Raw genomic sequence first — 24862 nt, 5'->3', positions numbered from 1 at the left:
AGCTCCACAGTCTGACAGCCCACTCTCCTCCAGCCACTCCTCCAGCTGCCACACATTATACCTAGACACCCCCACCCAGTTAGCTCCACAGACTGACAGCCCCCCCCCACCCAGTTAGCTCCACAGTCTGACAGCCCCCCCCCCCCCCACCCAATTAGCTCCAGTCTGACAGCCCCCCCCTCCCCCCAACCCAGTTAGCTCCACAGGCTGGCAGCCCCTTCTCCTCCAGCTGCCACACATTATACCTAGAGAGACACCCCTACCCAGTTAGCTCCAGTCTGACAGCCCCCCCCCCCCCCCCCCCCCCCCAACCCAGTTAGCTCCAGTCTGGCAGCCCCCCCCCACCCAGTTAGCTCCAGTCTGACAGCTCCCCCACCCCACCCAACCCAGTTAGCGCCACAGTCTGACAGCCCCCCCCCCAACCCAGTTAGCTCCACAGTCTGACAGCCCTCTCCACCCAGTTAGCTCCACAGTCTGACAGCCCCCCCCCCCCAACCCAGTTAGCTCCACAGTCTGACAGCCCCCCCCCCCCCCAACCCAGTTAGCTCCACAGTCTGACAGCCCCCCCCAACCCAGTTAGCTCCACAGTCTGACAGCCCTCTCCTCCAGCTGTCACTTGTTGTGCCTAGAGAGAAACCAATCAATCCCAATGTACGGTATTTATAAAAGGCCTTTTCACAGTTATCAAAAACCACAGTACAGTACAGAGGACAGACAGCCACTTTGTGACAAACAGATTCATGTTTCAAAACACAGCATATCAGAACAAATAGTCAGTCCTCTAACAAGTAAATCTTATTTATTTTTATTTTTAAACAGTGAACAACGAGTGTTTTCCCAGGTATCATTCTTGGGGCCTAAACCCTTTTAGCTTCTATAGAAATATTTTGGGGTGAAAACATGTAAAAACGAACTGAGAAAAATGAACTGTACCTGATCTGCAGTCCTTTACTCCAGGAGCACATGTCCTTCCTCAGCAGCAGGTTGTTGAGAGTGACAGAACAGATGATGTAGAACTGCTGCCTCACGCCCTGGGAGATAACATATAGCATATCAACTAGAACTGCTGCCTCACGCCCTGGGAGATAACATATAGCATATCAACTAGAACTGCTGCCTCACGCCCTGGGAGATAACATATAGCATACAGCATATCAACTAGAACTGCTGCCTCACGCCCTGGGAGATAACATATAGCATACAGCATATCAACTAGAACTGCTGCCTCCTCCCCTGGGAGATAACATATAGCATACAGCATATCAACTAGAACTGCTGCCTCACGCCCTGGGAGATAACATATCAACTAGAACTGCTGCCTCACGCCCTGGGAGATAACATATAGCATACAGCATATCAACTAGAACTGCTGCCTTACGCCCTGGGAGATAACATATAGCATATCAACTAGAACTGCTGCCTCACGCCCTGGGAAATAACATATAGCATACAGCATATCAACTAGAACTGCTGCCTCACGCCCTGGGAGATAACATACAGCATACAGCATATCAACTAGAACTGCTGCCTCACGCCCTGGGAGATAACATATAGCATACAGCATATCAACTAGAACTGCTGCCTCACGCCCTGGGAGATAACATATAGCATACAGCATATCAACTAGAACTGCTGCCTCACCCCCTGGGAGATAACATATAGCATACAGCATATCAACTAGAACTGCTGCCTCACGCCCTGGGAGATAACATATTGCATACAGCATATCAACTAGAACTGCTGCCTCACGCCCTGGGAGATAACATATCAACTAGAACTGCTGCCTCACGCCCTGGGAGATAACATATAGCATATCAACTAGAACTGCTGCCTCCTCCCCTGGGAGATAACATATAGCATACAGCATATCAACTAGAACTGCTGCCTCACGCCCTGGGAGATAACATATAGCATACAGCATATCAACTAGAACTGCTGCCTCACGCCCTGGGAGATAACATATCAACTAGAACTGCTGCCTCAGGCCCTGGGAGATAACATATAGCATATCAACTAGAACTGCTGCCTCCTCCCCTGGGAGATAACATATAGCATACAGCATATCAACTAGAACTGCTGCCTCACGCCCTGGGAGATAACATATAGCATACAGCATATCAACTAGAACTGCTGCCTCACGCCCTGGGAGATAACATATCAACTAGAACTGCTGCCTCACGCCCTGGGAGATAACATATAGCATACAGCATATCAACTAGAACTGCTGCCTCACGTCCTGGGAGATAACATATAGCATACAGCATATCAACTAGAACTGCTGCCTCACGCCCTGGGAGATAACATATAGCATACAGCATATCAACTAGAACTGCTGCCTCCCCCCCTGGGAGATAACATATCAACTAGAACTGCTGCCTCACCCCCTGGGAGATAACATATAGCATACAGCATATCAACTAGAACTGCTGCCTCACCCCCTGGGAGATAACATATAGCATATCAACTAGAACTGCTGCCTCACCCCCTGGGAGATAACATATAGCATACAGCATATCAACTAGAACTGCTGCCTCACGCCCTGGGAGATAACATACAGCATATCAACTAGAACTGCGGCCTACCCCCCTGGGAGATAACATATAGCATATCAACTAGAACTGCTGCCTCACGCCCTGGGAGATAACATATAGCATACAGCATATCAACTAGAACTGCTGCCTCACGCCCTGGGAGATAACAAACAGCATACAGCATATCAACTAGAACTGCTGCCTCACCCCCTGGGAGATAACATATAGCATACAGCATATCAACTAGAACTGCTGTCTCACCCCTGGGAGATAACATATAGCATACAGCATATCAACTAGAACTGCTGCCTCACGCCCTGGGAGATAACATATAGCATACAGCATATCAACTAGAACTGCTGCCTCCCCCCTGGGAGATAACATATAGCATACAGCATATCAACTAGAACTGCTGCCTCACGCCCTGGGAGATAACATATAGCATACAGCATATCAACTAGAACTGCTGCCTCACGCCCTGGGAGATAACATATAGCATACAGCATATCAACTAGAACTGCTGCCTCACGCCCTGGGAGATAACATACAGCATATCAACTAGAACTGCTGCCTCACGCCCTGGGAGATAACATATAGCATACAGCATATCAACTAGAACTGCTGCCTCACGCCCTGGGAGATAACATATAGCATACAGCATATCAACTAGAACTGCTGCCTCCCCCCTGGGAGATAACATATAGCATACAGCATATCAACTAGAACTGCTGCCTCACGCCCTGGGAGATAACATATCAACTAGAACTGCTGCCTCACGCCCTGGGAGATAACATATAGCATATCAACTAGAACTGCTGCCTCACGCCCTGGGAGATAACATATAGCATATCAACTAGAACTGCTGCCTCACGCCCTGGGAGATAACATATCAACTAGAACTGCTGCCTCACGCCCTGGGAGATAACATATAGCATATCAACTAGAACTGCTGCCTCACGCCCTGGGAGATAACATATAGCATATCAACTAGAACTGCTGCCTCACGCCCTGGGAGATAACATATAGCATACAGCATATCAACTAGAACTGCTGCCTCACGCCCTGGGAGATAACATATAGCATACAGCATATCAACTAGAACTGCTGCCTCACGCCCTGGGAGATAACATATAGCATACAGCATATCAACTAGAACTGCTGCCTCACCCCCTGGGAGATAACATATCAACTAGAACTGCTGCCTCACGCCCTGGGAGATAACATATAGCATATCAACTAGAACTGCTGCCTCACGCCCTGGGAGATAACATATAGCATATCAACTAGAACTGCTGCCTCACGCCCTGGGAGATAACATATAGCATACAGCATATCAACTAGAACTGCTGCCTCACCCCCTGGGAGATAACATATAGCATACAGCATATCAACTAGAACTGCTGCCTCCCCCCTGGGAGATAACATATAGCATACAGCATATCAACTAGAACTGCTGCCTCACCCCCTGGGAGATAACATATAGCATACAGCATATCAACTAGAACTGCTGCCTCACGCCCTGGGAGATAACATATAGCATATCAACTAGAACTGCTGCCTCACCCCCTGGGAGATAACATATCAACTAGAACTGCTGCCTCACGCCCTGGGAGATAACATATAGCATATCAACTAGAACTGCTGCCTCACGCCCTGGGAGATAACATATAGCATATCAACTAGAACTGCTGCCTCACGCCCTGGGAGATAACATATAGCATACAGCATATCAACTAGAACTGCTGCCTCACGCCCTGGGAGATAACATATAGCATACAGCATATCAACTAGAACTGCTGCCTCACGCCCTGGGAGATAACATATAGCATACAGCATATCAACTAGAACTGCTGCCTCACCCCCTGGGAGATAACATATCAACTAGAACTGCTGCCTCACGCCCTGGGAGATAACATATAGCATATCAACTAGAACTGCTGCCTCACGCCCTGGGAGATAACATATAGCATATCAACTAGAACTGCTGCCTCACGCCCTGGGAGATAACATATAGCATACAGCATATCAACTAGAACTGCTGCCTCACCCCCTGGGAGATAACATATAGCATACAGCATATCAACTAGAACTGCTGCCTCCCCCCTGGGAGATAACATATAGCATACAGCATATCAACTAGAACTGCTGCCTCACCCCCTGGGAGATAACATATAGCATACAGCATATCAACTAGAACTGCTGCCTCACGCCCTGGGAGATAACATATAGCATACAGCATATCAACTAGAACTGCTGTCTCCCCCCCTGGGAGATAACATATAGCATATCAACTAGAACTGCTGCCTAATGCCCTGGGAGATAACATATAGCATACAGCATATCAACTAGAACTGCTGCCTCTCCCCCTGGGAGATAACATATAGCATACAGCATATCAACTAGAACTGCTGCCTCACGCCCTGGGAGATAACATATAGCATATCAACTAGAACTGCTGCCTCCCCCCCTGGGAGATAACACATCAACTAGAACTGCTGCTTCACCCCCTGGGAGATAACATATCAACTAGAACTGCTGCCTCCAGCCCTGGGAGATAACATATAGCATACAGCATATCAACTAGAACTGCTGCCTCACGCCCTGGGAGATAACATATAGCATACAGCATATCAACTAGAACTGCTGCCTCACGCCCTGGGAGATAACATATAGCATACAGCATATCAACTAGAACTGCTGCCTCCCCCCTGGGAGATAACATATAGCATACAGCATATCAACTAGAACTGCTGCCTCCCCCCTGGGAGATAACATATAGCATACAGCATATCAACTAGAACTGCTGCCTCCTCCCCTGGGAGATAACATATCAATTAGAACTGCTGCCTCCCCCCCTGGGAGATAACATATCAACTAGAACTGCTGCCTCCCCCCCTGGGAGACATATCAACTAGAACTGCTGCCTCCCCCCCTGGGAGATAACATATCAACTAGAACTGCTGCCTCCCCCCCTGGGAGATAACATATAAACTAGAACTCCGGCCTCCCCCCTGGGAGATAACATATCAACTAGAACTGCTGCCTCCTCCCCTGGGAGATAACATATCAACTAGAACTGCTGCCTCCTCCCCTGGGAGATAACATATCAACTAGAACTGCTGCCTCACCCGTGGGAGATAACATATCAACTAGAACTGCTGCCTCCTCCCCTGGGAGATAACATATCAACTAGAACTCCGGCCTCCCCCCTGGGAGATAACATATCAACTAGAACTGCTGCCTCCTCCCCTGGGAGATAACATATCAACTAGAACTGCTGCCTCCTCCCCTGGGAGATAACATATCAACTAGAACTGCTGCCTCCCCCCCTGGGAGATAACATATCAACTAGAACTCCGGCCTCCCCCCCCCTGGGAGATAACATATCAACTAGAACTCTGGCCTCCCCCCTGGGAGATAACATATCAACTAGAAAGAACAGAGGTTCAACAATCCATGCCTGTGGAACACCACATCTAGATTTGTCTCAAGAGTTTACTCCTCAACACACACACACCTGTTTGATGAGCTCGGGGTCGACGTCATGCTGAATCAGGGTAGCGTGGAAGAGACTGAGTTGCTGTAGGATGCTGTCCACCGTGTAAACAGCCTCTCCGGGGCAACTGGACGTCCTCTTCCGTAGGCCCGTGGGTTTAGACCCCAGAACTCCCTGGAAGTTCTCATGCTCCAGCATACCCGGAACTGGGATATTGTTGGACAATAAAATGTCACTTGTTTGTTAAGTTGTTTTGTTGTCGTTTCTCATTTGGACTGTGTGAGTAGCGCTACTCTTCCCTGCATGGTTATTTCAGAAGTGTCACTACTGTACTTGTTTATCCTTTACACTCACTAGCATTGCTCACCCTCACTGGCATTGCTCACCCTCACTGGCATTGCTCACCCTCACTGGCATTGCTCACCCTCACTGGCATTGCTCACCCTCACTGGCATTGCTCACCCTCACTGGCATTGCTCACCCTCACTGGCATTGCTCACCCTCACTGGCATTGCTCACTCTCACTGGCATTGCTCACTCTCACTGGCATTGCTCACTCTCACTGGCATTGCTCACCCTCACTGGCATTGCTCACTCTCACTGGCATTGCTCACTCTCACTGGCATTGCTCACCCTCACTGGCATTGTTCACCCTCACTGGCATTGTTCACCCTCACTAGCATTGCTCACCCTCACTGGCATTGCTCACCCTCACTGGCATTGCTCACTCTCACTGGCATTGCTCACCCTCACTGGCATTGCTCACCCTCACTGGCATTGCTCACCCTCACTGGCATTGCTCACCCTCACTGGCATTGCTCACCCTCACTGGCATTGCTCACCCTCACTGGCATTGCTCACCCTCACTGGCATTGCTCACCCTCACTGGCATTGCTCACTCTCACTGGCATTGCTCACCCTCACTGGCATTGCTCACCCTCACTGGCATTGCTCACCCTCACTGGCATTGCTCACTCTCACTAGCATTGCTCACTCTCACTGGCATTGCTCACCCTCACTGGCATTGCTCACCCTCACTGGCATTGCTCACCCTCACTGGCATTGCTCACTCTCACTGGCATTGCTCACCCTCACTAGCATTGCTCACTCTCACTGGCATTGCTCACCCTCACTAGCATTGCTCACCCTCACTAGCATTGCTCACCCTCACTAGCATTGCTAATTCTCACTAGCATTGCTCATTCTCACTAGCATTGCTCACCCTCACTAGCATTGCTCACCCTCACTAGCATTGCTAATTCTCACTAGCATTGCTCATTCTCACTAGCATTGCTCACCCTCACTAGCATTGCTCACCCTCACTAGCATTGCTCACCCTCACTAGCATTGCTCACCCTCACTAGCATTGCTCATTTGAAGGTTTTTCTTGCATATTATCATGATCATCATACTCTGATCATACTATGTGGTTAATTTGCTTACTTTAGTTGAATAGACTGAATGTAAGTGGCTCTGCATAAGAGCGTCTGCTAAATGTTTCCTCACCTATCATGGGCTGCAGGGCCTCCTCCATGCATCTGACCAGCTGCTGGTAGTTCTGGATGGCCAGATCGCTGAGGACCTGACGGTACTCTGACAGGTCAAAGTTACACAAGCAGTGCTCATTCTGCCGCGGGGTGTTGTTCTTTACAAACGCCTACAGGACAGGAGATGGTTAGAAACAGGAGGTCAAACCGCAGCTACAGATAAGGTTGTAAAAAACAGTCAACACAAGGGGTTTGTGTGTCCCATCCTAATCTCAGAACCTAGCACTACTCTCTCTGTGAGTGTGTGTGTGTGTGTGTGTGTGTGTGTGTGTGTGTGTGTGTGTGTATAGAAGATGGGCATCTGTGAAACTCATTCCACAACTTGAAGGTGTCTCCATTTTGTGCTACGGAGTAGTTAGGATGCATCAGGAGGTAGAGGGTGTGGGGTTGGAGCCAACTCAGGAGGAAGCTGTACTTGCTAAGCAAACGGTGTGTGCTTGGTAACTGTGGATTAAACAGTTAAAAAAAATCAGTCGAGCAATAACTGTCATGAGATGATTCCTCTCCAGCCTACCTCCTCTCCACTGTACTGCTTCAGGCAGTGTAGGAACCGGCAGGTGTTGGCCAGCCAGAAAGACACAGTCTCAAAGTCATCTCCTCGCCTCTGGGGGGGGGGGGGGGGGGGGGGAACAACAACAACAAAAAACAGATTGCAACAGTAACTCATGGGGTGGGACTTTACCATGGGTCAACTGAACTTGACTTGGCATCCTCAGTATGTGATGTCATTTGATGAGAAGTTTTCTTGTCACATAGACTGGACAGGTGCAGTGTAATGTGTTGTTTTACAGGGTCAGTCATAGCAGTACAGTGCCCCTGTAGCAAATTAGGGTTAAGTGCTTTGCTCAAGGGCACATGGACAGATTTTCACCTTGACGGCTCGGGTATTCGAACCAAGGACCTTTCGGTTACTGGTCGAACCCTCTAACCGCTAGGCTACCTAGCGCCCTCATAATTCAACACACTGAAATCCATAAGAATACAATAGCATAGGCCTATCAAAATCCAAATTTACCTTGGACTCCCTTGATGCTAACGCTGTACCTCGGGGACTCCCTTGATGCTAACGCTGTACCTCGGGGACTCCCTTGATGCTAACGCTGTACCTCGGGGACTCCCTTGATGCTAACGCTGTACCTCGGGGACTCCCTTGATGCTAACGCTGTACCTCGGGGACTCCCTTGATGCTAACGCTGTACCTCGGGGACTCCCTTGATGCTAACACTGTACCTCGGGGACTCCCTTGATGCTAACGCTGTACCTCGGGGACTCCCTTGATGCTAACACTTTACCTTGAAGACTCCCTTGATGCTAACGCTTTACCTTGATGACTCCCTTGATGCTAACGCTGTACCTTGATGACTCCCTTGATGCTGTTGATGGTAGAGTTGAGCAGGACGCTGACTCTCTGGTCATCATTAGAGTAGTCAGCATGTCTCAGACACATGAACAGGATGTAGGCCGGCAGACCAGGGAGGAAGTTAACCGCCACACCACGAGGTTTCAGCTCTAAGGGTCAACACAGTCATCACAACACAGTTAGCACAGCACAGCACAGTTAGCACAGCACAGCTAGCACAGCACAGCACAGTTAGCACAGCACAGCTAGCACAGCACAGCACAGCTAGCACAGCACAGCTAGCACAGCACAGTTAACACCATTTTTAAAAAACAACAACATTTGAGTCATTTACCAGACGCTCTGATCCAGAGAGACTTACAGGAGCAATTATGGTTAAGTGCCTTGCTCAAGGGCACATTGACATATTTTTCACAGAGGTGGCTCAATGCTCTTAACCGCTAGGCTACCTGCCGCCTTAACACAGCACAGTTAGCACAGCACAGCTAGCACAGCACAGTACAGTTAGCACAGCACAGCTAGCACAGCACAGTTAGCACAGCACAGTTAGCACAGCACAGCTAGCACAGCACAGCTAGCACAGCACAGTACAGTTAGCACAGCACAGCTAGCACAGCACAGCACAGCAGAGTTAGCACAGCAGAGTTAGCAACCACACCTCAAGGCTTCAGCTCTGACAAAGATAGATATATCAATCAATTTATGTCTTTTACTTGTTACAAACATTTACTTTTTCCACTATTGGAAACTGCAGAATAACAGGGAAACATGCAGAACCTACCCACAACCAGACTCTTCAGTAGTTTGCTCTCATCCCCCCTCCGGTACTCCAGCATGCCTTGGAAGTCCCTCTCCTTCCGGGTGATACCAACAGGAGAGCGAGGCTCTGGACCTGGAGCCACCCTCTCCATCTGACCGCCAGCTAATGAGACCAACGACCAGGTAGGTAAGTAGGTAGATAGGTTGATAGGTAGATAGATAGATAGATAGATAGATAGAGAGATAGAGAGATAGAGAGATAGATAGAGAGAGAGAGAGTGTACTGGTTATGTCCGATACGGTTTGAAAAACCATAATGACTTTTATATTGTAGAAATAAAATCAGTATCTATTATACGTGATAATCAACTAATAGACACTTAAAATGAGATTTTAGGACCTCTATTATTTATAGTTTATATTAATGCATTATAAACTGTGTGTATACCTTCGTATTCCTCTACCCTCTTCACGTAGACTTTGAGCTGTTTTTTAAGTTTGCGGATCATCTTGTCCTGTTTCTCTTGCTGCTCCATCAGGTCCTGTAAGATAGAAGTAGAGTACTGAATAGACCCTTATTATACACATCAGAGAGTGTTAAAACACTGTATATATATGACATTTGTAATGTCTTTATTGTTTTGAAACTTCTGTATGTGTAATGTTTACTGTTAATTTTTATTGTTTTTCACTTTATATATTCACTTTATATATTATCTACCCCACTTTCTTTGGCAACGTTAACACATGTTTCCCATGCCAATAAAGCCCTTGAATTGAATTGAATTGAGTCCTACGGAACCTAAACGTTCCACAACGTCGTACCCTGCTGAACGCAGCCCTGGCTGGTACCTACCAGGTTGTCGCTGGTAAGGCGTGTGATCTCGTGGTGCAGGCTGGCCTCGATGCGAGCCTCCTGGGGGAGGAGGAGGCTCTGGGAGAGGAACTGTTGCTGCTGCCTGTTCTCCTCTCTCACCCTGAGCACCTCCTCTCTCAGCTCCTCCAACTCCTCCTCATGCCTCCTGTCCTGCACCTGCAGCTGAGACACCAACAGGCTGGGAGGAGGGAGGAGGGAGGAGGGGGAGAAGCATAATAGAGAGAGAGAAACATAATAGAGAGAGAAACATAAGAGAGAGAGAGAGAGAGAGAGAGAGAGAAACATAATAGAGAGAGAGAAACATAAGAGAGAGAGAGAGAGAAACATCATAGAGAGAGAGAGAGAGAGAGACAGACAGACAGACAGACAGACAGACAGACAGACAGACAGAGACAGAGACAGAGACAGAGACAGAGACAGAGAGAGAGAGAGAGAGACAGAGACGGAGAGAGAGAAAGAAACATATAAACAGAGAAACAGAGAGAGACAAGAGACATATTCATCATCATAATGTTTTCCTTATCTAGTTCCTTTGTATTGCCTTGAAAACCTTGAACACATTCCTCTTGCTATCCCTCAGCTCACCTGTTGGTCTCCTTCAACCCGTCATAAGCCAGCCACAGCTCTCCATCCTCGTTCAACTTGTGGTAATCAGGAGTGGATCTGACGCAAACAGGGGAAACAAGTAAACCAATATCAAGTCAACTAACTTAAAACAAGCTAAACCAAGATGTCAGCGGTCAATCAATGTAAAAGGATCCAGAATGGGTGGGGTGAGTTGGAAGTGTTTACCCATCAGCCTCTTTGGGTGGAGTTTCACCAAGATGAATCATCTTATGCATCTCTCCATACGCTTCCTACCAAAGAGGAAAGGGGAGTCAAGTAGTGTAGAGAAAAACACATTCAAAACAGTACACGAGTACTACGTATTTTGTAAATCAGAATGTTTAGTTCATTTTTCAGTCGGGCAGCGCAGAATCACTGATCTACAATTCACCTCCCGAATAACGACTCATTACGTCAAGATGAGGGATTCTGCTCAGCAGTCGCCCTATAGAACCCTATTCCCTATATAGTGCACTACTTTAGACCAGAACCCTATAGAACCCTATTCCCTATATATAGTGCACTACTTTAGACCAGAGCCCTATAGAACCCTATTCCCTATATAGTGCACTACATTAGACCAGAGCCCTATAGAACCCTATTCCCTATATAGTGCACTACTTTAGACCAGAGCCTTATAGAACCCTATTCCCTATATATAGTGCACTACTTTAGACCAGAGCCCTATAGAACCATATTCCCTATATAGTGCACTACTTTAGACCAGAGCCCTATAGAACCCTATTCCCTATATAGTGCACTACTTTAGACCAGAGCCCTATAGAACCCTATTCCCTATATAGTGCACTACTTTAGACCAGAGCCCTATAGAACCCTATTCCCTATATAGTGCACTACTTTAGACCAGAGCCCCATAGAACCCTATTCCCTATATAGTGCACTACTTTAGACCAGAGCCCTATAGAACCCTATTCCCTATATAGTGCACTACTTTAGACCAGAGCCTTATAGAACCAGATTCCCTATTTAGTGCACTACTTTAGACCAGAGCCCTATAGAACCCTATTCCCTATATAGTGCACTACTTTAGACCAGAGCCCTATAGAACCCTATTCCCTATATAGTGCACTACTTTAGACCAGAGCCCTATAGAACCCTATTCCCTATATAGTGCACTACTAGAACCCTATTCCCTATATAGTGCACTACTTTAGACCAGAGCCCTATAGAACCCTATTCCCTATATAGTGCACTACTTTAGACCAGAGCCCTATAGAACCCTATTCCCTATATAGTGCACTACCTTAGACCAGAGCCCTATAGAACCCTATTCCCTATATAGTACACTACTTTAGACCAGAGCCCTATAGAACCCTATTCCCTATTTAGTACACTACTTTAGACCAGAGCCCTATAGAACCCTATTCCCTATATAGTACACTACTTTAGACCAGAGCCCTATAGAACCCTATTCCCTATTTGGTACACTACTTTAGACCAGAGCCCTATAGAACCAGATTCCCTATATAGTGCACTACTTTAGACCAGAGCCCTATAGAACCCTATTCCCTATATAGTGCACTACTTTAGACCAGAGCCCTATAGAACCCTATTCCCTATATAGTGCACTACTTTAGACCAGAGCCCTATAGAACCCTATTCCCTATATAGTGCACTACTTTAGACCAGGGACCAGTGCACTACATAGGGAATTAGGGTACCGTTTGGGACTACTTCCTCCTACCTTGTTGTGTTTGAGCACCTCCTGGCGGACCATGTGTGAGCGGAGGAGCAGCACCTCCTCCTTCCTGACCTCCAGCTCCTCGTTGGAGGAGTTGAGCTGCTCCAGGAGCACGTTGTAGGGAGCGGAGCCCGGCCCGGGGCTGCTGGTGGAGGTCTTAGCCCCGGGGTTGGTCTTAGCCCCGGGGTTGGTCTTAGCCCCGGGGTTGGTCTTAGCCCCGGGGTTGGTGCTGGAGACTGTAGCTAGAGACTGACGCAGCTCCGCCAGGTTTGTCTTCAGCCTCTTGTTCTCCGACTCCAGCTCCTGGCGCTGAGGAGAGAGGAGACAGAGTTCAGAACGGCTATACATATACAGACATTACCAGATATGAACTAAGAAATGGTCAAATGTAACTGTGCAGTAATAATTTATGAAATGTCATCACTTTCAGAGCCTCCAGGTCCAGCTCAGCTCTCCCTGCAGTTCTTTGCTTCTCTGCATTTTTGACGTGGTCTTGTTGTGCCTCCTCCCGCTTATCCAGGTGTCTCTGCAGTGTCTGTTTGTCCTGCTCCAGCTCAGTGACTCTCCTCTGCAGCTTCAACAGGACTGCCATGTCAACCGCGTCCTGGTGTGGCACGTCCTGGTGTGGCGCGGCCTGGTGGGGCGCGTCCTGGTGTGGCGCGTCCTGAACAACAACACCAGAAAACGTTTGTTTTAGTTCATCTTAAAAAAAATAAGACTGAGCGAATTCTAAATGGGAGAGGAAAAGCATCCTGTTGTTGTTGTTGGACTAGGACTATCATTTGCTCACATCGTATATAGACTTGTTTATACTGTATTATTGACTGTATGTTTGTTTTACTCCATGTGTAACTCTGTGTCGTTGTATGTGTCGAACTGCTTTGCTTTATCTTGGCCAGGTCGCAATTGTAAATGAGAACTTGTTCTCAACTTGCCTACCTGGTTAAATAAAGGTGAAATAAAATAAAATGAGGGTGGAAGCCTTGTGCTCGGCATACTCCTGAGCCTTGTTCATCACTCGGACGTTGTGGAAGCTATGGGTGGTGGTGAGCCACCACGTAAACCTCAACGATGGGGAGTTTTTTTTTGTTGCTTTTTCCATATGTTTATATTGGAGTTCCTTACGTCTCCTCGTAGAGATCTCGTCTCGGACTCGGTGAACCCCGAGGAGCTGCGTGTTGAGCTGTGAGTTTTCACCGAACTGTTTTTTCCCTCTGCAGATTCAGAGCTGGGAGTTCCCTCAGACTCATTGCTGCTGTGGTTGGAGTCTGTTCTCCGGCGGCCTGGTTTATTGGTGATCTGGTTTAGACAGCATGGCATGGAGGTTAGATAGGTAGCCGAAACTGACCCAAACCTGTACGTTATTTTCATATCGACCTAATGTATGCAGTGGTTTAAGCCACTGAAATCCAGGCTAGGAAAGCGGCAGTGTTACTTCACTGTCAAACCAAACCAAGATCGGTATATTATTATTATTCAAAATCCCAAGAGATGGCCAATTGTGCAAGTTCTCCCACTTAAAAAGATGAGAGAGGCCTGTAATTTTCATCATCGGTACACTTCAACTATGACAGACAAAATTAGAAAAAAAAATCCTGAAAATCACATTAAACATTAAAAATCCTACAATGTGATTTTATGGATTTTTTTTTCTCATTTTGTCTGTCATAGTTGAAGTGTACCTATGATGACATTTACAGGCCTCTCTCATCTTTTTAAGTGGGAGAACTTGCACAATTGGTGGCTGACTAAATACTTGTTTGCCCCACTGTACGTTGGGAAACGTAAGATAAATAGCTTTGAATGTCAGTATGAGATGGATAACAGCATTCCAACCCCCTGCGTATGAATAAACGTCTATAAGGTCTATAATGCTTCATAACTCATCTTACCACGCTGATAGTCATCTCTTCTTTCAGGTCAGCGTGTCTCTCTTTTAGACGTGTGTATTCACTCAGCAGACTCTGGTAGTGGTCACGCTCCTCACGGATATCACTCTCCAGCTGCATACCGACTTTAGCCTGGGCCTTGCTCTCTGGACAAAGGGAACAGGGAAGTGTTCATTAGGCAACAAATGGAAGACAACAGACGGAAAAAATGGAGGAGTAAAATGGACTTGTCCAATAAAAAAATTGTTTATAAAAAAATTGTTTATGTTTTTCATTGAAAAACGTTTTTTTTATATATATATTTTTTTACTGTGTGCCATCATGAACATGACCCCTGTACTGTACCTGCGATCTGTTGCCTCTGTTCCTGGATCAGCTGATTCATATCGTCTTTCTCCGTTATCAACGAGCGGTTGTTCTCATTCAACTCTGACACCACCTAGTGGCCGGAAGAGGGAACCACATTAGTGGACACTTGTTTCCATGGCTCAGTACAGCATGGTGCTGGCAACATCAGGCTTGGAAGTTCCATTCTTAATACAATGTATCAGTGACATTGACCGTTTTCTAAGTCCCTTTGGAGAAACGACCGTATTAGCTCTACCTTCTCCGTCTAAGTTAGTAGGTGAATGCAGCAGTTGCGTTACCTTCTCAGTGTCCACCCTGTATGTCCTAGCCTCCTCCCGTATGGCCTCTTTCTCCTCCCTGGTAGTCTCCAATTCCTGACGGAGGAATGACAGCTGTTCCAGGAGGGAGGGTACCCCGTCTGCTTTAACTCTGCTCTCCTCCTCTGCCACGCGCAGTCGCTCCACCTCTCCACCCAGTCTCTCGCTCTCCGCTGCCCGGGACCGCTCCACAGTACGCAACCTCTCACTGAGCTCTCTGTTCTCCTTGTGCTGCAGGAGGGAGGGGGGGGGACACACACTGAGGGTTTACATGTGACAAACAACCAGCATTACCTCATGAAACAATGTCCTGTTTTCAACTGGGGTCAATACTGAAGTAAACAGATATTTCTAAGGAGACAGTGGTGCGTGTCTCGAAAGAGTAAGATTTCCAAAATATTCATTACTCAAAATAAACATGAAACCAGACTGCCTGGTCTCACTTGTTCATTTAGTTGTAGTAGTACTACTATTTGTAGCTTTTAACACAGGAAGTGACTACGTCCATACAGGAAGTGACTACGTCCATACAGGAAGTGAATATGTCCATATAGAAAGTGACTACGTCCATACAGGAAGTGACTACGTCCATACAGGAAGTGACTACGTCCATATAGGAAGTGACTACGTCCATACAGGAAGTGAATACGTCCATACAGGAAGTGACTATGTCCATACAGGAAGTGACTAAGTCCATATAGGAAGTGCCTACGTCCATACAGAAAGTGCCTACGTCCATACAGAAAGTGCCGTTTCTCACCTGTTCGTCCACTTTCCTCTGCAATTGCATGATCTTGTTCTCCATGCCGACGTTGAGCTTCTTGAAGTGTTCTACAGAGCGAGCCTCCACCCTTAGCTTCCTCAGTTCCCTCCTGGCAGCCATGCGTCTCACACAGCTCTGGAGATAAACCACGGCCCTCAGGGAGCGTCTGCACCTCCGCCTGGCCAGCCAGCCTCTCACCCACCTCTGGATGGTGAGAACCTTGTGTTCGTACAGCAGCTGGGGGAAGCAGAGAATGGTGGTTGAGGTGAGTTTCCTCCTTACTATGTAAAGCACCTGGAAAAGGTCTACATAAATACAAATCACTGTTGTAGACCGGAGTCGTGTTTCAGTAGGTTCTAAACACAAGAAAACTGTCTGAAACAGGGAGGTACTGTCTGAACCAATTAAAAACGTTTTCCCCTGCTTTTCGTTTTGATATTGTGCCCTGAATGAACACAACCCCTGAATGAACCCGACCCCTGAATGATCGACTGTGTGTAGAGAAGTGTGTTTTGAAGTTTGGAGCAGGTCGGGTGTGTGTTGGATACCTTGCGGTAGGTCTGTCTGGCCTGGTAGGCCCGTAGCAGACGCTGCATGGTGATGGATGCAGACCTCTGCTGCTGGTAGCGTCTCCTGGCCACTAACATACGCTGGTTCCTCTGGATGATAACCGCTGCTCTGGTCCTCCTCAGGAACGCTACCAGACTGAGAGAGGAGAGAGAAGAGGAGACAGAGAGACAGAGAGAGAGAGAGAGAGAGAGAGAGAGAGAGAGAGAGAGAGAGAGAGAGAGAGAGAGACAGAGAGAGAGAGAGAGAGAGAGGGTGAGAGAGAGAGAGAGAGAGAGAGAGAGAGACAGAGAGAGAGAGACAGAGAGAGAGAGAGACAGAGAGAGAGAAGGTGCGAGAGAGAAGAGGAGAGAGAGAGAGAGAGATAGAGAGGTGAGAGAGGGGAGAGAGAGGGTGAGAGGAGGGACAGAGAGGGTGAGAGGAGGGACAGAGAGGGTGAGAGGAGGGAGAGAGAGGGTGAGAGGAGGGAGAGAGAGGGTGAGAGGAGGGAGAGAGAGGGTGAGAGGAGGGAGAGAGAGGGTGAGAGGAGGGAGAGAGAGAGAGAGATAGAGAGGTGAGAGAGGGGAGAGAGAGGGTGAGAGGAGGGACAGAGAGGGTGAGAGGAGGGACAGAGAGGGTGAGAGGAGGGAGAGAGAGGGTGAGAGGAGGGAGAGAGAGGGTGAGAGGAGGGAGAGAGAGAGGGTGAGAGAGGGTGAGAGAGAGTGAGGGAGAGTGAGGGAGAGAGAGCGTGGGAGCGAGAGCGAGGGAGAGAGCGAAAGGAGAGAGAGAGAGGAAAGAGAAGGTAAGAGAGAGGAGAGAGAGCGAGAGGAGAGAGAAAGAGGGGGAGAGAGAAGGTGAGAGAGAGAGAAAAGAGGACAGAAAGAAAATAGAGGGGGAAAAAGGGAGCGAGAGAGAGGAGCAAGAGGCGAGTGAGGTTGAGAGAGAGAGAGAAGAGAGGCGAGAGAGAGGGAGACAAGAGAGGAGAGAGAGGTGAGGGGGAGTGAGAGTGAGAGAGTCAGAGATAATACACCTAAAGGCCAGATGTCTGACTCTATTAATGATCAGGGTTCCCACTCTTTAGACACGACTAATTCCAGGACTTTTCAGGTCTACAGATTAGAATGTTCATGACACACATACGGGGTCGTCACTAGGTACCACTGCCACAGTCATACCCCATGCCTACTTCTACAATCGATCTTCTTAAAATGTGATTTTAAACGTAACCCTAACCACACTGCTAACCTTCTGCCTAAACTCTACATTTTGTTTTTTTAATGAATTTTTCCAATATAGTCAATTTTGACTATGTGGTTGTGGGAACTAGTGGAAACCTACACACAGTGAGAAAAGCAATGTGGGGACAAATTACAGTAAAATAATGATTCGATACTGTACGTACATCGATTACATTCCCTGGCTTTCCTTGTCTGGAAGGTATATAAATGAATAGTATAGGTATATAATGAAACCCTGTGAGGTTGTAGTCTCTCCACTCACCAGCGCGCCTGGTAACCTCGTGTGTTTTTCTGTATGGTGATGGCAGCTTGTCTCATACGGAGATACCTCTTCCTGGTCAGCCAACATCTGATCGTCTTCTGGATACGAACGCACGCCTTCTTCAGTTTATCAGAACGCAGCTTCTCTAGATAGGCCACCTGACCCGCCCTGAAGAAGATCTTGCTCTTTCCAAACTGGTATTTGTCCTGGTCCTTGGAGATAAGAGGGTTGTTGAGCATTTTAGTACACATATTGTTATTTGACCCTGTTGGTCATCTATTAACATTTGAACATCTTGGTCATGTTCTGTTCTCATCTCCTGTTGGTCATCTATGAACATTTGAACATCTTGGTCATGTTCTGTTCTCATCTCCTGTTGGCCATCTATGAACATTTGAACATCTTGGTCATGTTCTGTTCTAATCTCCTGTTGGTCATTTATGAACATTTGAACATCTTGGCCATGTTCTGTTATAATCTCCACCCGGCACAGCCAGAAGAGGACTGGCCACCCCACATAGCCTGGTTCTTCTCTAGGTTTCTTCTTAGGTTCTGGCCTTTCTAGGGAGTTTTTCCTAGCCACCGTGCTTCTACACCTGCATTGCTTGCTGTTTTGGGGTTTTAGGCTGGGTTTCTGTACAGCACTTTGAGATATCAGCTGATGTACGAAGGGCTATATAAATACATTTGATTTGATTTAACCATTGTTTGTTTGATATCTATGCTACCTTTGTATCCAGTCTGGATACAAACTGGATGGAAGTAATTGAAGTAGACAGTTTGTGTGTGAAATTATGGCATATATCAGTGCAGGTTCCCATATCGATCGTGGACACAGGTCATAGCTCATTTGGAGAGAGAGAGCTATATGAATCCACTCACCCAGTATGGAAGGAGGTGGAGTATAGTGAAGGTGAGAGTCTTTGATTGTAATCAGGAGAGAGGGATGTATTGCATAAAGATACGCCTAACCTTTTAAACAGAAATGAAGGAGGATCTAGGGTTGTGGTATGATGGATATGACCAGGTCTTGGTCGACACCCTAGTACGGTTCTGGGTAGAGGAGTTTAGGCCAGTATGGTAAAGCTGTTCACATGGTAAGATATATCCATTTATATATTTTGTACACTCTGTCCCTACTGTGACCCATCTCTCCAAGTCAGGTCAATTCCTGAACCCTAAGGCCTGACCTCTAACCCCTGACACTTCCTACCTGAACCCATTTCTCCAGGACGTTCCTGCAGGTCTGCTTCCTGTCTGAGAGAATGTCCTTCAGTTTCATCAGAACCCGGTACCGGTTGAAGAACTCCTGGTAGGTCCACCTGTCCACAGGTACAGGTGAGGTGAGGAACATATGCTCCTGATTCTGTTGTTACGGGAACATGCTGTGGTAACACTTTGTGACGTGTGTGTGTGTGTGTGTGTGTGTGTGTGTGTGTAGAGAGAAAGTTGAATGCTTGTGTATATGTTATGTGAGAGTTCCTTTTAGAGCTGGCTAAATCAGCGCCAAAGGGCAGGGTGACGTTGCTGCTGTTGTTGGTGGTGCTGTTGGTGGTGTTGTTGGTGGTGTTGTTGGTGGTGTTGGTGTTGTTGTTGTTGGTGGTGGTGTTGTTGGTGCTGTTGGTGGTGCTGTTGTTGGTGCTGTTGGTGGTGGTGTTGTTGGTGCTGTTGGTGGTGCTGGTATTGGTGTTGTCGTTGGTGTTGCTGTACCTGGATGGGAAGCCTGCTGCTGAGATGCGGATGGTTTCCAGGACTCCACAAGCCCGTAACTGCTGTACTGCCCTCATGGGGTCCATCCTATTACAAAGACAACATACATACAGAGCATTCAGAAAGTATTCAGACCCCTTTTCCACATTTAGTTACGTTACAGCCTTATTCTAAAAAAAAATAAGTTCCCCCTAATTAATCTACACACCATACCCCACAATGACGAAGCAAATGTATTAAAACTATTTTTAAATAATTAATATAAGTATTCAGACCCTTTACTCAGTACTTTGTTGAAGCACCTTTTGGCACCGATTACAGCCTTGAGTCTTCTTGGGTATGATGCTACAAGCTTGGCACACCTGTATTTGGGGAGTTTCTCCCGTTCTTCTCTGCAGATCCTCTCAAGCTCTGTCAGGTTGGATGGGGAGTGTCGCTGCACAGATATTTTCAGGTCTCTCCAGAGATGTTCGATCAGGTTCAATTCCAGGCTCTGGCTGGGCCACTCAAGGACATTGAGAGACTTGTCCCAATGCCACTCCTGCGTTGTCTTGGCTGTGTGCTTATGGGGGGCGACACCTTCCTGTTGGAAGGTGAACCGCCACCCCAGTCTGAGGTCCTGAGTGCTCTGGAGCAGGTTTTCATCAAGGATCTCTCTGTACTTTGCTCGGTTCATCTTCGATCCTGAATAGTCCCCCAGTCCCTGCCGCTGAAAAACATCCCCACAGCATGATGCTGCCACCACCATGCTTCACCTTAGGGATGGTGCCAGGTTTCCTCCAGACGTGATGCTTGGCATTCAAGCCAAAGAGTTCAATCTTGGTTTCATCAGTCCAGATAATCTTGTTTCTCATGGTCTGAGAGTCTTTAGGTGCCTTTTGGCAAACTCCAAGCGGGCTGTCATGTGCCTTTTTACTGAGGAGTGGCTTCGTCTGGCCACTCTACCATAAATAACTGATTGGTGGAATAACACATATGGAATCATGTAGTAACCAATAAAAGTGTTAAAAAAAATATCTAAATATATTTGAGATTCTTCAAAGTAGCCACCCCTTGCCTCGAGGACAGCTTTGCACACTCTTGCCATTCTCTCAACCAGCTACATGAGGTAGTCACCTGGAATCCTTTTCCAACCGTTTTGAAGGAGTTCCCACATATGCTGAGCACTTATTTAACCATGATTCCATATGTGTTATTTGATAGTTTTGATGTCGTCACTATTATTCTACAATGTAGAACATAGTAAAAATCAATAAAAACCCTGGACTTGAGTAGGTGTGTTCAAGCTGTTGACTGGCATGTACACTACCGTTTAAAGGTTTGGGGTCACTTAGAAATGTCCTTGTTTTTGAAAGAAAAGCAAATTTTTTTGGTCCATTAAAATAACATCAAATTTATCAGAAATACAGTTGTTCATGTTTTTTGTTGTTGTCGTTTTTTTTTTTATCCCTTTTTCTCCCCAATTTCATGGTATCCAATTGTTGTGGTAGCTACTATCTTGTCTCATCGCTACAACTCCCGTACGGGCTCGGGAGAGACGAAGGTTGAAAGTCATGCGTCCTCCGATACACAACCCAACCTAGCCGCACTAATGTTGTAAATGACTATTGTAGCTGGAAACGGCTGATTTTTTAAAATGGAATATCTACATAGGCGTACAGAGGCCCATTATCAGCAACCATCAGGCCTGTGTTCCAATGGCACATTGTGTTTATCCAAGTTTATCATTTTAAAAGGCTAATTGATCATTAGAAAACCCTTTTGCAATTATGTTAGCATAGCTGAAAACTGTTGGTCTTATTAAAGAAGCAATAAAACTGGCCTTCTTTAGACTAGTTGAGTATCTGGAGCATCAGCATTTGGGGTTCGATTACAGGCTAGAAAAGTGATGTTGTGTTTGGTTGACAACGCAACCAAATATCAACATTTAAAGGCTATGTATCTTTTGTGTATCTGACTTTAATTCCAGTTTTAATTCCAGTTTTAATTCCAGACTGGCTTTAATCCCAGTTTTAATTCCAGTTTGTCTACAAATTAATTATTCATATGTTGGATTCACATTTCCATCTCAACCCCCCCGCCAAAAAGAAAAGTTAAAAGAACAGAACGAATTGAAAATCAACTTTATTTAAAGTACATTTGAAGATTTGATTTGGTTTGATTTTGTCCTATTCTTTAACTTTGATTTTTGGTTAAAAATGGAGACGTTAATCCAACACACGAATCATTCATTTGAAGATTAAATTAGAAATCAACAGAAGTTTGAAACACTAAGCCTAATTGATATGTATGTATATGTTTAGTTGAACTCTGGGTTGAATTAAAACAATGGCTGTTGATGACTTTGTGAATGCTTTGTAAAAGAGTCTAATTGGTGATATATGAGCGATAAAGTACGGTGACATGTCATTTCTTGTATATAGATCATCTCTCCAGTAGGAGGTGCTGTAGATACATAATCTCTCCAGTAGGAGGTGCTGTAGATACATCATCTCTCCAGTAGGAGGTGCTGTAGATACATCATCTCTCCAGTAGGAGGTGCTGTAGACACATCAACTCTCCTGTAGGAGGTACTGTAGACACATCAACTCTCCTGTAGGAGGTGCTGTAGATACATCATCTCTCCAGTAGGAGGTGCTGTAGATACATCATCTCTCCAGTAGGAGGTGCTGTAGATACATCATCTCTCCAGTAGGAGGTGCTGTAGATACATCATCTCTCCAGTAGGAGGTGCTGTAGATAGATCATCTCTCAAGTAGGTGGTGCTGTAGATAGATCATCTCTCCAGTAGGAGGTGCTGTATATAGATCATATCTCCAGTAGGAGGTGCTGTATATAGATCATATCTCCAGTAGGAGGTGCTGTATATAGATCATCTCTCCAGTAGGAGGTGCTGTATATAGATCATCTCTCCAGTAGGAGGTGCTGTATATAGATCAACTCTCCTGTAGGAGGTACTGTAGACACATCAACTCTCCTGTAGGAGGTGCTGTAGACACATCAACTCTCCAGTAGGAGGTGCTGTAGATACATCAACTCTCCTGTAGGAGGTGCTGTAGATACATCAACTCTCCTGTAGGAGGTGCTGTAGACACATCAACTCTCCTGTAGGAGGTGCTGTAGACACATCAACTCTCCAGTAGGAGGTGCTGTAGATACATCAACTCTCCTGTAGGAGGTGCTGTAGATACATCATCTCTCCAGTAGGAGGTGCTGTAGATACATCATCTCTCCAGTAGGAGGTGCTGTAGATACATCATCTCTCCAGTAGGAGGTGCTGTAGATAGATCATCTCTCAAGTAGGTGGTGCTGTAGATAGATCATCTCTCAAGTAGGTGGTGCTGTAGATAGATCAACTCTCAAGTAGGTGGTGCTGTAGATAGATCATCTCTCCAGTAGGAGGTGCTGTATATAGATCATATCTCCAGTAGGAGGTGCTGTATATAGATCATATCTCCAGTAGGAGGTGCTGTATATAGATCAACTCTCCTGTAGGAGGTACTGTAGACACATCAACTCTCCTGTAGGAGGTGCTGTAGACACATCAACTCTCCAGTAGGAGGTGCTGTAGATACATCAACTCTCCTGTAGGAGGTGCTGTAGATACATCATCTCTCCAGTAGGAGGTGCTGTAGATACATCATCTCTCCAATAGGAGGTGCTGTAGATGGATCAATTCTCCAGTTGGAGATGCTGCCCATCCTATTGTTTTTGTTCTGATAGTGGATATAATGTTGAAGATGGTACAAATTGTTTCAAAAGGTACAAATTCAACATACAGTGGGGCAAAAAAGTATTTAGTCAGCCACCAATTGTGCAAGTTCTCCCCCTTAAAAAGATGAGAGAGGCCTGTAATTTTCATCATAGGTACACTTCAACTATGACAGACAAAATGAGAAAAAAAATCCAGAAAATCACATTGTAGGATTTTTTATGAATTTATTTGCAAATGATGGTGGAAAATAAGTATTTTGCCCCACTGTATTTTATACAAGGTTTTTGTCAGTTGAAAAGTAGTTACCATGACAATCACGTGGTTGAAATTTCATCCTCAAAACGTTGACTTTTTTTCAAATCCAATGTATTTTCCACGTAGATTAATGTCACAATATGTTGAAACAACGTTGTGAATCAACATATTGGTGACAGATTTTTACCCTCTCTTTCCCAGGGTGCTACAAAACGATAATAACTATGTCATATTTATTAGGGAACATCACTTTAAAAAAAAATAATTAAAAAACGTTTTTGAAAACAAAAATGAACATTTCTGATTGGACAACTCCAGATAGTCCCTTGCTATTTCATCCTGTTCTTCTCCGTTTGGTGCCTAATGAACATAACCTAAAGGTAAAGGAGTGTGGGGGCAGACTCACATGAATGGGGATTTGAGGTCGTTGGGCTTGATGCAGCGTACATAGTGAGGGGTAGTTCCGTTCAGAGTCTCCATCAGCAGATGTAGAGAGTTACGAAACTGAGGAGAGGGGCGAGACAAAGGGTCAAATCAAATCAATTTATAAAGCCCTTCGTACATCAGCTGATATCTCAAAGTGCTGTACAGAAACCCAGCCTAAAACCCCCAAACAGCAAGCAATGCAGGTGTAGAAGCACGGTGGCTAGGAAAAACTCCCTAGAAAGGCCAAAACCTAGGAAGAAACCTAGAGAGGAACCAGGCTATGAGGGGTGGCCAGTCCTCTTCTGGTTGTGCCGGGTGGAGATTATAAACCTAGAGAGGAACCAGGCTATGTGGGGTGGCCAGTCCTCTTCTGGTTGTGCCGGGTGGAGATTATAAACCTAGAGAGGAACCAGGCTATGAGGGGTGGCCAGTCCTCTTCTGGCTGTGCCGGGTGGAGATTATAAACCTAGAGAGGAACCAGGCTATGTGGGGTGGCCAGTCCTCTTCTGGTTGTG

The 24862-nt window shown here is 46.3% G+C and overlaps 1 protein-coding gene across 4 annotated transcripts in view; it reads right to left on the bottom strand.

Annotated features, from left to right (window-relative positions):
- LOC110500932 (unconventional myosin-Va) overlaps positions 1-24862 on the bottom strand; it is a 45369-nt gene that overhangs the window by 2103 nt on the left and 18404 nt on the right. The window contains exons 16-37 of one of the 4 annotated variants that reach the window (XR_016490210.1): positions 24328-24425; positions 19952-20038; positions 19455-19563; positions 18242-18453; positions 16744-16900; positions 16193-16432; positions 15415-15663; positions 15113-15206; positions 14771-14913; positions 14004-14177; positions 13303-13542; positions 12882-13187; positions 11363-11427; positions 11156-11233; positions 10550-10748; positions 10142-10235; positions 9716-9856; positions 8898-9083; positions 8089-8178; positions 7534-7684; positions 6049-6233; positions 934-1031 (exon numbers count right to left, since the gene is read on the bottom strand). Coding sequence is in view for 2 of the 4 variants with exons in the window: in XM_090214109.1 (XP_090070235.1) it covers positions 934-1031; positions 6049-6233; positions 7534-7684; positions 8089-8178; positions 8929-9083; positions 9716-9856; positions 10142-10235; positions 10550-10748; positions 11156-11233; positions 11363-11427; positions 12882-13187; positions 13303-13542; positions 14004-14177; positions 14771-14913; positions 15113-15206; positions 15415-15663; positions 16193-16432; positions 16744-16900; positions 18242-18453; positions 19455-19563; positions 19952-20038; positions 24328-24425 (3365 nt within the window). In the remaining 2 variants the exon portion in view is untranslated. The remainder of the gene's footprint in view (positions 1-933; positions 1032-6048; positions 6234-7533; positions 7685-8088; positions 8179-8897; positions 9084-9715; positions 9857-10141; positions 10236-10549; positions 10749-11155; positions 11234-11362; positions 11428-12881; positions 13188-13302; positions 13543-14003; positions 14178-14770; positions 14914-15112; positions 15207-15414; positions 15664-16192; positions 16433-16743; positions 16901-18241; positions 18454-19454; positions 19564-19951; positions 20039-24327; positions 24426-24862) is intronic. The other 3 variants (XR_016490211.1, XM_090214109.1, XM_090214114.1) reach the window with 3 other exon arrangements.

This window comes from Oncorhynchus mykiss, chromosome 2, assembly GCF_057628025.1.
Source record: "Oncorhynchus mykiss isolate SJ-2025 chromosome 2, ASM5762802v1, whole genome shotgun sequence".
NCBI classification, from domain to species: Eukaryota; Metazoa; Chordata; class Actinopteri; order Salmoniformes; family Salmonidae; genus Oncorhynchus; species Oncorhynchus mykiss.
Note: the sequence above shows the minus strand (reverse complement) of the source record. Positions and strands in the feature narration are given on the sequence as shown.